General features: G+C 43.5%; 1 protein-coding gene across 3 annotated transcripts in view; it reads left to right on the top strand.

Moving 5' to 3' along the window:
* Positions 1-14,229, top strand: part of MIPOL1 (mirror-image polydactyly 1) — a 384,033-nt gene that overhangs the window by 342,831 nt on the left and 26,973 nt on the right. For all 3 annotated transcript variants that reach the window (XM_040412311.1, XM_040412310.1, XM_040412313.1), the window contains one exon: positions 11,083-11,313. In XM_040412311.1, the coding sequence (XP_040268245.1) occupies positions 11,083-11,313 (231 nt within the window). The remainder of the gene's footprint in view (positions 1-11,082; positions 11,314-14,229) is intronic.

The raw sequence follows: 14,229 nt of genomic DNA, 5'->3' as shown, positions 1-14,229 counted from the left end.
GCCACTATTTTTCTGTATTTTTCATGTCCTATTCTTGTCCGTTTTGCGGACAAGAATAGGCATTTCTACAATGGGCCACCCGTTCCGTTCCGCAAATTGCCGAAGGCACATGGGCGGCTTCCGTTTTTTGCGGTACCGCAGTTTTCGGACCGCAAAAAACGTAACGGTCGTGTCCATGAGGCCTAAGGCAGAAAGACCTTACTGCTGTGAGAGGGAACATTGCTAGCACTCCTTTCCGCACTTTGAGATGGTTTGGTCAGCTATATCTTAAATTGTACCTCAATTCCTGGGAATTTGCAGAATCATTTCACAAGAACCTAATTTCCTGCCTAAGGTTCTGCAGAGAGACTATAGAGATAGACAGAAAACAAAAATGCTACAACACTCATCATTGCTGTTGTCTATGCACTGCTATTGGGGAACGATTGCACTGTATTATGTGCCTTGGAACTGTGCTTTGATATTATCGGATGTACTACTACTACAGTTGCAAGAAAAAGTATGTGAACCCTTTGGAATGATATGGATTTCTGCACAAATTGGTCATAAAATGTGATCTTCATCTAAGTCACAACAATAGACAATCAGAGTCTGCTTAAACTAATAACACACAAAGAATTAAATGTTACCATGTTTTTATTGAACACACCATGTAAACATTCACAGTGCAGGTGGAAAAAGTATGTGAACCCTTGGATTTAATAACTGGTTGAACCTCCTTTGGCAGCAATAACTTCAACCAAACGTTTCCTGTAGTTGCAGATCAGACGTGCACAACGGTCAGGAGTAATTCTTGACCATTCCTCTTTCCAGAACTGTTTCAGTTGAGCAATATTCTTGGGATGTCTGGTGTGAATCGCTTTCTTGAGGTCATGCCACAACATCTCAATCGTGTTGAGGTCAGGACTCTGACTGGGCCACTCCAGAAGGCGTATTTTCTTCTGTTTAAGCCATTCTGTTGTGGATTTACTTCTATGCTTTGGGTCGTTGTCCTGTTGCAACATCCATCTTCTGTTGAGCTTCAGCTGGTGGACAAATGTCCTTAAGTTCTCCTGCAAAATGTCTTGATAAACTTGGGAATTCATTTTTCCTTCGATGATAGCAATCCATCCAGTCCCTGACGCAGCAAAGCAGCCCCAGACCATGATGACCCCACCACCATACTTCACAGTTGGGATGAGGTTTTAATGTTGGTGTGCTGTGCCTCTTTTTCTCCACACATAGTGTTGTCTGTTTCTTCCAAACAACTCAACTTTGGTTTCATCTGTCCACAGAATATTTTGCCAGTACTGCTGTGGAACATCCAGGTGCTCTTGTGCAAACTGTAAACGTGCAGCAATGTTTTTTTGCACAGCAGTGGCTTCCTCTGTGGTATCCTCCCATGAAATCCATTCTTGTTTAGTGTTTTATGTATCGTAGATTCGCTAACATGGATGTTAGCATATGCCAGAGACTTTTGTAAGTCTTTAGCTGACACTCTAGGATTCTTCTTCACCTCATTGAGCAGTCTGCGCTGTGCTCTTGCAGTCATCTTTACAGGACGGCCACTCCTAGGGAGAGTAGCAGCAGTGCTGAACTTTCTCCATTTATAGACATTTGTCTTACTGTGGACTGATGAACAGCAAGGCTTTTGGAGCTACTTTTATAACCCTTTCCAGCTTTATGCAAGTCAACAATTCTTAATCGTAGGTCTTCTGAGAGCTCTTTTGTGCGAGGCATCATTCACATCAGGCAATGCTTCTTGTGAAAAGCAAACCCAGAACTGGTGTGTGTTTTTTATAGGGCAGCTGTAACCAACACCTCCAATCTCATCTCTTTGATTGGACTCCAGTTGGCTGACACCTCACACCAATTAGCTCTTGGAGATGTCATTAGTCTAGGGGTTCACATACTTTTTCCACCTGCACTGTGAATGTTTACATGGTGTGTTCAATAAAAACATGGTAACATTTAATTCTTTGTGTGTTATTAGTTTAAGCAGACTGTGATTGTCTATTGTTGTGACTTAGATGAAGATCAGATCACATTTTATGACCAATTTGTGCAGAAATCCATATCATTCCAAAGGGTTCACATACTTTTTCTTGCAACTGTATTCTGCACTTTAGAAAAGAGAAACTTATTTATTGATGCCAATTGGACTAGTTACTGACTCCATCATTCTCCTGCCTTGCACCAAGACCAACACCTAACATCAAGGGTACCCCACCAGTATTATAAATGGCACATGGTAGGCGTCCTGTTACGATGTTTGCATTAGGACCTCAGAGCTAGAAGCCACACTTCTGTATTCCATTTTATTTACGCAATTTACGCTAGTTTCACATCTGTGGCTCTCCAGCAGACTGTTCCACAGATGCAGATGTCACAGTGGCTTTAGCATCTTCATAGACCTAAGCTTAGTAGAAGAAAAGGTCACATTGGATATGAACAAATCATTTCCCTCAGTATTATTCAACTAAATTAAGGTTTGTTTTCAAGCTAGAAATGGTACTTTGGACTTAGAGGAGTTTTGTTTACTCCAGTCAGTGATAAGGTAATCAGATTTATGGACGCCCACTCATGTCCTAGAATCAGTGACTGTGATAAGGGGAGATTACCGGACACAGGACCCTCTGCTCACACTGCAGTATTTTAGAATATTTTTCATGTCAAATTGGTCAAATCACCTCTTACATAACTTTTTTCTAGGTGTCAACATATCACAAGGCATGGACCTGGGCGTTAATAATACAGACTATTTCAGAAACGTTTCATTCTAATGCATAAGGCTACTTTCACATCTATGTTTTCGCTGGATCCATCAGGAGATCAGCAAAAACACATCCGTTTAATAATACAACCATCTGCATCCGTTCAGAACGGATCCGGTTATATTATTTCCAAAATGAACTGGATCCGTCACTATAGTCATTCTAAGTCAATGGGGGACTGATCAAATTTTTTTGTGTCCGAAAATACGGATCCGTCTCCATTAACTTACATTGTGTCTCATGACGGATCTATCTTGTTCAGTATCCCATAACGCCCACAAAGACACTGCATGCAATGTTTTTGCGTGCACCATTGGAAGCGTTTTGTTGCGGTTTTGAGATCCTGTGACGGATCTCAAAACGGTTCAGAAAAACGCAGATATAAAAGTAGCCTAAGTGTTTTTTGAGATTTTTTAACTGATGACCTATCCTCCAGGATAGGTTATCAGGGTCTGATCGGTGGGGGTACGACACCCGGGAACCACTGCAGCCACCTTGCAGCTTTGTCTAGGCCATGTAATGTCACGTTCATCTGTCACGTGGCCTAGGAACAGCTCAGACCCATTGAAGTGAATGAGGCTGAGCTGCAGTACCAAGCACAGCCACTATACAATGTACAGCACTGTGCTTGATGAGGACGGAGAAGGCCACGGTGCTCACAGAAGTGCTGGTGCCTTCTCAAAAGGCTAATCGTTGAGGGTCCCTGGCGTCGGACCCCCACCAATCAGATACTGATGACTTACCCCTTTAAGCTAAGCAAATTTAAACATAATACTGCCCACATGTAGTGCAGTACCACCAAGAAGACCGTTATATCATCTTAGACATGGTAATGTTAGAGATTAAATCTTTGCTGCCTGTTGCACACAAGGGTGCTCCTATGCTTGGAATTTCTGTATACATTCTGTGTTCATGAAGCGCATCTTAAAGGGGTCGTCTCACTTCAGCAAATGGCATCTATCATGTAGACATTGTACACTGCTTGTTTTCAGGGGTTATGAACAGGGCCGTCTTTAACAAGGGGCAAAAGGGGCAGCTGCCCCGGGTGTCAGGCTGTCAGCTACACAGGGGGTGCTACCATGCCATGCCTGCCGGCACTCCAGGCAGCGTACTGTGAGAGCTGTGATTCTCTAGGACCTTAGATGACATCATCACCATGTAACCAGTAACCTAGCAATATTACTGGTCACATGGCTATGAGGTCATCAAGGTCCTTTCTACCAGGAGTGTTGCTGTAGGAGTTTGCCTTAACTGTGGAGCTTTTTTTGTGACGATTATATCAGAAAAGGTGACAGGGGCTGTTATGCTAATATACTGTAAACTACTGTATAGTGGGGTGCTGTATAGTGTGGGGGCCTGTATACTGTGGGGGGCTGTATACTGTGGGGGCCTGTATACCATGGGGGGCTGTATACTAGGGGGGCTGTATACTGTATACTGTGGGTGCTGTATATTGTGGGGTGCTATACTGCTGTACTGTACACTGTGTGGGGTGTATACTGTGGGGGTTGTATACTGTATACTGTGGGTGCTGTATATTGTGGAGTGCTATACTGCTGTACTGTATACTGTGGGGGCTGTATACTGTGGGGGAACTGTATACTGTGGGTGTTGTATATTGTGGAGTGCTATACTGCTGTACTGTATACTGTGGGGGGCTGTATACTGTGGGGGACTGTATACTGTGGGTGCTGTATATTGTGGAGTGCTATACTGCTGTACTGTATAGTGTGGGGGCTGTATACTGTGGGGGACTGTATACTGTGGGTGCTGTATATTGTAGAGTGCTATACTGCTGTACTGTATAGTGTGGGGGGCTGTATAGTGTGGGGTGCTGTATCGTGTATAGTTTGGGGTGCTGTATACGGTGAGGTGCTATACTGCTCTACTGTATACTGGGAGGTGTTGTATACTGTGGGGTGCTGTATACTGTGGGCTGCTATACTGCTCTACTATATACTGTGGGGTACTGTATAGTGTGGGGTGCTATACTGCATACTGTGTGGTGCTGTATACTATAGGGTGCTATTCTGCATACTGTGGGTTGCTGTATACTATAGGGTGCTATACTGCATACTGTGGGGTGCTGGGGTGCACTGTAACACTAGGGTGAACCGAGCCCCGGTCTCCTTCCTGCAGAGCGGTGCCCACTTCCAGCCTGAGCCCAGCTGCCCAGAGCACTGATCCTGAGCTGCTGGAGTCTTCAGAACTGGAGGTATTTACAGTCATTTACTGTACTCTACCAGATGTGTGGATTTTTTGTGTGTGTGTTGTGGTGGAGGGCGTGATTGCCTGCTAAGGTGTGGGAAGGCAGGATCCAGGGGGCCCAAGTAAATTTTTGCCCAGGGTCCAATCAATATTAAAGACGGCCGTGATTATGAATATCCTGGACTGCAGCAGTGGTGGTTTTGCTTGCACATTATAGGAAAAAGTGCGGGCCGTTCTGGTGGCAAGGACCGTGGGAGTGTACGTAGGCACGCTTGCGCAGCAGCTGCCACCCTGACCACCTCGTATCTGCACTGCAGCAGTGGTCATAACCCCTGGAAATGAGCAATGCATAATGCAACTGAAAAAATTATTCAAGCCAGCAAAGGAGGCAATATGGACAATCACAGTACGTTAGTAAGTGCTTTGTATTAACTTTATCTATGTGATAAATGCCATTAGCTGAAATGAATGTAATATAGCAGGCTAGTTTTTTAAAATCTGTAACAAAACAGATGGGCGCACCATAGGGTAATTCTGTGAGTGTATAGTAATATACGGAGAAAGATGGTAAGGCTCACCTTGTGTGGTTGTGCAAATGTAGGCACAACACTATTGCAGGTATTTTCAAACAAGCCTGGACGTCTGGATATGGTGGTCTGCAGCCACGGGACCACAAGAAATCTTCAAAAGGAGAAGCCTGGAGCCCCCAAGAAGATGATGATGCAAAAGAACAAACCACGTCCCACGGCGCGAATTACCGTCAGCCAGTCACCAGGATCAAGAAGGAATCTTTTATTGCAGCGATACAACGCGTTTCGGGGAATCACTCCCCTTCATCAGGTACTGGGTGCAGCTTTTTTTGTACCTGATGAAGGGGAGTGATTCCCCGAAACGCGTTGTATCGCTGCAATAAAAGATTCCTTCTTGATCCTGGTGACTGGCTGACGGTAATTCGCGCCGTGGGACGTGGTTTGTTCTTTTGCATTAGCTGAAATGAGTGCAGTCAAAACTGACTACAATTGTGTACCTACTCGCACGATTTTCCCTGATCGCAGACGCAACGCATCCGGACCTAATCCGGACACGCCCGTCTGCAAGGGGCCTAAAGACTATTGTTCATCACATCCAAGAGTTCTCCATGTACTAGAAACCTGTACCACACCATGTTCCTTTGGATTCTGTTTTATTACGTGTCCATTATTGTGTTAGAGTTTGGGCCCACCGGAGGATCCTTTAGTACTCTGATGGGCCAGTCCAACCCTTGGGGAATTGTAAATAAAAGGACCATATATTTTAGAAAGCTGTCGGCCGATCACACCTAACCACCCCATACACGTGTGCATGTGTTCTGAGTTATAAGATGCATGATGTCAAACACTACTGAAGCAGACATTCCCTTTAATTTTTCACTCTTCTTTGTGCTTCCCACACCTGTAATATTCACCATGGTAGCCAATTGGGGGCCTTACATTATGAGGTCACATCTCATCATCCAAAAAATAGAAACGGCACAAAGGGAAATCATCTGCATATTAAAGGAGTTGTCCGGGTTCAGCTCTGAACCCGGACATACCCAGAGTTTCACCCAGGCAGGCCCCCTGACAAGAGCATCGGAGCAGTTCATGCTTCCGCCCAGCAATTCATGCTTCCGCCCAGCAGTCAGTCCAATGACATCACTGGCACTGATGGGCGGGCTTTAGCTCAGCCCTAGCCTGTAAAACAGCTAGGGCAGCGCTAAAGCCCGCCCATCAGAGCTGGTGATGTCACCGAACACACTGCTGGGCAGAAGCCTCCTCCCGGCAGTGTGTTATAGTAAATAGAAGAGCCCTTGCCCTGCGTGATCCTGCGCAGGGCAAGGGAGAGCATTGGAGCATGAACTGCTGCGAGGCTCAAGTCAGGGGGGGGCTGCCTGGGTGAAATTATGGGTATGTCCGGGTTCAGCTCTGAACTCGGACAACCCATTTAATAGTAGTGATGCAGAATGCCAGCATAGTACTCACAGATGCTGCAGGCTATAACTGTTCATTTTCCCCAAACCATTGGACCTGTTCTTCAACTAAGCTACATTTGGTGCCTAAAGAAGGAAGTTGTGTCTCGTTGTTGGATTTGTTTATATAGATAAAAAAATTAAAAAAAATTGACAGATGAATTCCGTGTGTGCTGTCTCTATTCTTTGGATAGTGTGTTCACTGATCCTGGAGCAGAGGGTTAGAAGAGATATTCAACAGTCCATAGAAGTTCTGCTGTCCACCTGGTAAAAATTGTATTACATAATTGCAGTGGGGAGTCGAAACAAAAGCACTAAGGTTATTACAAGGTGTTTTAATTTTAGCCATGCTAAATTTTATTTTAAGAAATGATCCCATAGTTAATGTAAAAAAATGAAAATCAGACATCATATAGTCCATAAAAACCACTTTCTAACAAAGCTAGAACCAGCCCTGTACCTCACATGTATCTAGAGATCTCCTCATTCACTGCTCTAACTGCTCTGCTAGATGAATATTAGGCTGGCCAATCAGGGGGCATATCCTTTTTGCTGCAGCTCTCTCCCTATAAGGGTCCATTCACACGTCCGTGTGTGTGGATCCGCAAAACACGGACATCGGCGATGTGCGTTCCACATTTTGCGGACCGCACATCGCCGGCACTGAATAGAAAATGCCTATTCTTGTCCGCAATCTCTATTTTTCGGGATCGGAATTGCGGAACTGGAAGTGCGGATCCGCAATTCCGGATCCGGGCAGCACATCGTGCTGCCCCATAGAAATGAATGGGTCCGCAATTCCGTTCCACAAAATGCGGAGCGAAATTGCGGACGTGTGAATGGACCCTAACAGCTCAAGAGTCAATTGAAGGATGGAACTGAGCATGTGTGGCCACCTCAGACAGTTGGACAGAAAAATAAGAAAAAGAATAAACAGCAGGTGGCGCTATACAGATACAGATACATTTTATTGAATAACTCAGTGGCTATACTAAATTTTTAATTACATACAATTACAAAAATATTCAGATCCAGGTGTTGGTTTGAAAACTGCAGAATGTTTTTTGTGGGAGAATCCCTTTAAATATGTTGGAACTGGTTTAGGCACTGCATCTTTGTATTACCTATTACTCCACTCTCCCCTCCATCTTTGCTATGTGAATCTGCTTTCAGAATACAGATTATTGCTTACGTCTGTCTGTGTTCTGGTGTAACAAGTGCAGGCCATCTAAAAACATCTCGTGCCTGCTAGCAAACAGATATGGAAGTTGCAGAGAATTTGCATCACCCCTGGCTTCTCCTAGTAAGCAGCAGTTCTAATACAGCAGCCTCATGTAAGTGTAGGTTTACTACCTTTCCGAAGACACACCGCAATACGTTTTTGTCACTGGGTGTAGGACATTAGATCTTTACTGTCTGTATCTGGTTTGATCATTTTTGTGCGCCTGCAGAATAATGCAGTTTGACGCGCTTCTATAAATTCCTAGCAATGCTTTTACTATGAAAAAAACAATGCATTTATATGGTAGACTTTCCGTGTCATAAAAGTGAATGCTCATCTCATGAGTCACCCGGAAAGCTTGGTAACACATCCTGTTACAAGAACTATACAGGACTTCTAATCTGCTCAGTGCTATAACCTTGATGTGGGGTGGGATTGAAGCACTTAAACAGCGAGGAACCTGGGGATAAAAATGTGAGGCCAGTTTATGATTAAACCTGCAGATTTGGACACTGGACTATGTTGCAATGATAGTTGAGAAAGATGGCAAAACATATATTTTCTGCTGGCCTGGTATTCCCTCATGTCCTTACTACTTCGGAGAATTCACCTACATTACCATATATATTACACGGGTAGGTGTTGATATCTATTCACTGTATATGTTACATGGGTAGTTGTCCAAAGTCATTCTTACAATATGAGATACTGCCAGGAGTTCCGCTTGGATATCTGGAGTTGTTTTGTGATAGTAAGTAGTAGAACTGAAAGGGACTCATGATAACCAATGAGCCCCAACACCGGACAGGTGCTCTACATTTAGAGCTGCCTGAGTATAATTCAGGCACTTCTGATTGCATAGAACAGGGATTAAAAATGTATCGTCAGTAGGTTAATTAAAAGTTGTACAACGCGTTTCCGGGTTAGTCCAACTTTTTCATTGGGTTCTAGCAACAAATGTAAGAACCATCATATGCATACATAGATCTAAGACCAGAACAATGCCTGTTTTTTTGTCTTAAGTTCAGTTCTTGCCTTTGGTATTGGTGCCTGATGAAGACGTTAAACCTTTTGTCTATAAATCTTTTACCCCGGCACTTGAATTATAGCAGAATTTATCTTTTTGGAGGGTGAAAAACCAAAGACTTAATGGGAAATAATGAGACATTTTGGTGTCCTATCAGAGGGGAGGAAGGAGCCCAGATAGCAGACAATCAATGGGACATTGTACTCTTTTATAATAACCTATGCTGTAGACAAAAAATTGCTGGAGAGCTTCATTAAACCGTGACTACTGTGTCATTTTTTTCTGGTTATAAAATAACATTGTATGGTAAATGCTTCTAGAACTTGCTTAGACCATTGCAGCTGTCAATATGGACTGTATATTTTGATCTACTTGATTATTTCAAGATGTTGTGGAACGAAATGGACATACTGTCTTTTTTTTTTTCTACGGTTCCTGCTTTTTTTGTAAAAGAAAAAAGGAAGCGGTTACATTTCTTGCAAATTGTATTAAAAGTCAAAAGTAACAGGAAACATATCATCAAGTGCATAGGGGGTTCTGAGTTTGTAGTCATATTAGGACCCAGGAGCCTAAGAGGTTGGGGGGGGGGGGGGGTCAAAAGATCTTTCTAGCCCATATAAGGCTACTTTTACATTAGCGTTAAAGTTTTCCGGTATTGAGTTCCATCATAGGATCTCAATACCGGGAAAAGAAACGCTTCAGTTTTGTCCCTATTCATCGTCAATGGGGACAAAACTGAACTGAACAGAACAGAGTGCTCCAAAATACATTCCGTTCTGTTTAGTTGCGTTTCCAGACCGGAGAGCAAACCGCAACATGTTGTATTTTGTTTTCCATCCTGGGGATGCGGAGCAAAACTGATCCGTCATGACCCCAATGCAAGTCAATGGCGACAGATCCATTTTCTCTGGCATAATCTGCCACAATAGAAAACGGATCATCAGTTATCAGTAACGGAAGCGTTTTTGCTGAACCCTGCCAGATCCAGCAAAAACACTAGTGTGAAAGTAGCCTAAGGCGGCCAGCACTTTGGATCACTAATGGTGAGTAGGATGATCTCTTAGGGGTTTTGCTTTGGAGCTCCTGGGATTTGCAGAAGTACAATATTAAAGGGTTTGTCCAACCTCAAAAGCAAACTTAGCTAGAACCCTGAAAACATTTAAAATAAAGAAAAACAGACACTCACCTAGTCACTGCCACTCCGTTCTAGCTGATCCCCTGTGGACCAGAAGTGTGATGTCCTGCTCACATTAATGACTACAACTATTCACTGACATCTGCAATGCCTATGAGGTCACTTGCTGCTTTGCCCTTCCTTGGGATAGGTCATCAGTATTAGATCGATGGAAGTCCTGGCCCTCAAACTGGACATGGTGCCCACTGGAGTGCTGTGGCACTTTCAATCAGCTGAACATAGGGGGACCTGGAGTCAGACCCCCACCAATCTGACACTGATGACCTATCCTAAATTTAGATCATTAATGTAGAAGACCCCAGAAAACCCCTTTAAGTTTCCATGTGTGTAATAAAAATAAGTAATAATCTGTTAGGGAGTACATAACTTTAATGACCATGAGTTACTGTCAGATACTGTTAGGAAAATGTAAGTAAAATAACATTTTGATGTCTTTATGGTTCATCAAGAACTTGGTCAGTCTAAAATGTATGTGATCCCCTATTTCTCCTTGAAGAAGCAGCTGCACTATTTGTCAACTGTGCAAATATGCACTTTTACGTAAAGCACAAGTGTTGTCGATTTCAGGCAAAAACGTATTTAGCCATTCCAGCTACAGTATTATTACTCATATCAAACATGCGGCACATATGTAATCAAACATGCAAAGTTTTGCCTCCCGTGCTCACATCTTGCTTTGTGTTCATTCAGCTTGCACCAATCCTTATCTCAAGAAGTAAATCTGAAGGATCAATTCTCCAGGGCGGTCAACCTATATGATGAGGCTTTAAAAAACCGAGAAGAGCTTCTTAAGGTAACCCAGCAGCAGAATGAAGAGCTGGGATGGCAGCTCCATGAAGCCCAATTTCAGAATGCAGAATTGAAAGAATCCTTGCGAAAGGCAACGGCTTGCCAAAAAGAAATGGAAGACAAGGCTCACAAGTAAGTCTGGTTACCTGCAGGTCATTATATTCCTTCTAAAAGATGCTGGTACTTTCATTCCCAAATGGATCTCACAGCCTAATACACACTACAAAATAATTAAGCTAAATAACATAGAGGCAAACAGTACTAAATTTGCCAAGATTGTCCTGAATATTAAAGGGAGTCTGTCACCTAATCTGAGCCTTTTAGACCGCCCAGATCAGGTTATAGACTCCTTTGCCCACATTACAATGGTACCTTTATTTGTGCTGTCCCTCTCCGAAATCATCCAAAAAAGACTTTTGCTAATAAGGTTCCGCAAGTGCCCAGAGGCGGCGTTACTGCAGCAAGTGCCCAGGCCCCTCAGCGATGTGCCCAGAAAACCACACCTATTTCACCCCTCTGGCCCACCCTTGTTTCCTAATATTACCTCCTCCTCTCCCTCACAAATCTCGCTCCTGTGTGTCGCTCCACACTTGTCCTGCACCTGCGCACTGCTGTGCCCATTATGGGCAGAGGAACAGGGAGTTGGACTGCGCATGCACCAGTCCGTAGCTCGAAATCCAGCGGGCGGAAGTAACCAGCCGCTGCAGAGGACTGCAGTGAAGCCAAAGAAGTGGCGGGTCGGCGCAGCAGCGTCTTTCCTTTAGCAGGCGCGAGATTTGTGTAGAGATCTGATCCAGGAGGTATTCCACTTTATGTAGATAGGCCTTGTTATATTGTAGAAGCCCTTTAAAAAAAGATTGATATGCTTTGGTAGATTTAAAATCCCACATTACAACGTAGTTGAACCATCGGAGTAGACACTTTAAGTCGAGCCTAAAATTGTGGTTTGGTGGGAATGATGCACAGTACTCCTTTTACCTCAGGTCCCCAACATGTTGTGTTCAGTGAGCTAAGATTGTAGATTATGTTTGCCAGGGTTGTGGCACTGGAGAACTTTTTTTTTATTTCCTCTGTGAGTAGCCCACTGAAGAGAAACCATGATTTTGACTGCCCAGACCTCCATCAGTATGGCTTCTGAGTTTGTTGGAAGTTGTGCTCACCTCCTCCTAAATTTCATGTATTAGTCACTAGTACTAGTTTTATAAGAACCGGAAATTCCACTGGTAACCTGAATTTTAAGTCCTCAGAATTTGCATTTGTAGCATTTGCAATGAACACCCTTCTCAATATTTTTGCAAGAAACACACATCACAAATTGACAGAATCCATGACATTAGGTATACTTCTCTTCCATACACAATCCATGACATTAGGTATACTTCTCTTCCATACACAATCCATGACATTAGGTATACTTCTCTTCTATACACAATCCATGACATTAGGTATACTTCTCTTCCATACACAATCCATGACATTAGGTATACTTCTCTTCCATACACAATCCATGACATTAGGTATACTTCTCTTCCATACACAATCCATGACATTAGGTATACTTCTCTTCCGTACACAATCCATGACATTAGGTATACTTCTCTTCCATACACAATCCATGACATTAGTTATTCTCTTCCGTAGATCATGGTTTGGTTGTTGTACATGTACACTGGTATGGTGCTAGACCATAATAACCTTGACCCAACTATTGTAATTTTTTTGGCCATGCTGCTGGGAAGAATGTTTTTTCAGGACTGTCATAGATGTCACAGCATTTTCCTAAAGCCCATTACACCACTTTCTGATGCATTTGATAAACGTTTCCCATCAAGTGTCCACGTTCCTGTAGAATGTCACCGTGTAATAACTTACTGCCATGGATGAATTGTATCATGGGCTTCAATGTTCAGTCCCTCATGTATCAATCAATATGTCGCATTGACTGGACCAAAGTACTGTGTTGTAATGGTTACTTCCACCCACATCATTATAGTGTTAGTGATGAGAAGCATTACCCTGCAGTGTTGGGCCTAAGGCTCTCAGGGCCTTGGAAGAGGAGCCGAAATTAATAATTAGTTGAATAACTGTAAATTCTCCATCAAGCAATAAATCGATTAGGGGCAGTTCTCATTCATTCAACTAGTAAAACCCTGCTGATGTTTGAAATATTTAAAATTTAGTGTAGCCCCTCTTGTAGGCATGCACTCAAACCTTGTAGGAACACCTACAAAAAGAGTCTCCTAGTCTCTTCAGTACATTACATGGACAGTTCATTGATTTCAGTAGGCAGATTGTAATACTTCATTTCCCCTGTAATGACCCAGCACAGGTAGTGTACACTTGCTGTCAGGGTCCCTTAAAATTTACTGCTTATTAATGGGTGTCCGACAGAGGGGGAGACTTTCTAATAAAAGAAAAACACGATGACCCAAAGTGTGCAACACTATTTAGACCCTTCTAGCACTATGTCCATCCTGATGGTCTTGTAGGCACAGCGCAATCGCTGCATAAGCCTAGCTGTAAATGACAGCCTGACCACTGCTGTAATGACCCAGATTGGACAATTAGTACACAGCACCTAGGGAGTATAAACAAAGGGAGAGGACTTCATTCCTTTACCTTGACATAGGTGAGTGGCAGATGATTACTAGGGCAAACTATTGGGACGCAGATAGAGTATGCTGGAGCCCCTAGGAATGGGAGCCCTGCATATTCCTAATGGATCCCCTTCTTGACAGTGTAGGATGAGGTTACCCTATATTCGCTCTGAGTATCACTTGGAGCGGCTTGGGGGGGGCAATCCTCTCTGTTGCTACAGTTTTACTCTGCTGTGGTGGGGGGCTGGCGGGCACGGCTAGACTCTGTGTTTGGGGACAAATGCAGCATGGCTGGTGCTGCCTTCGGATACAACTGGTGGCATTAACCGATGTCAGCAGAAATTCAATCTGCCACTTACGCTGTTAGTCAACACTAATGTTCGCTTATTATGACATGTATGTCTTTGTTATCCTGGAGCTATACATGTGGAGAGAGGTTACTACATTAGGG

Source organism: Bufo bufo, chromosome 11 (assembly GCF_905171765.1).
Source record: "Bufo bufo chromosome 11, aBufBuf1.1, whole genome shotgun sequence".
Lineage (NCBI taxonomy): Eukaryota > Metazoa > Chordata > Amphibia > Anura > Bufonidae > Bufo > Bufo bufo.
This window is presented reverse-complemented; position numbering and strand designations above follow the sequence as displayed.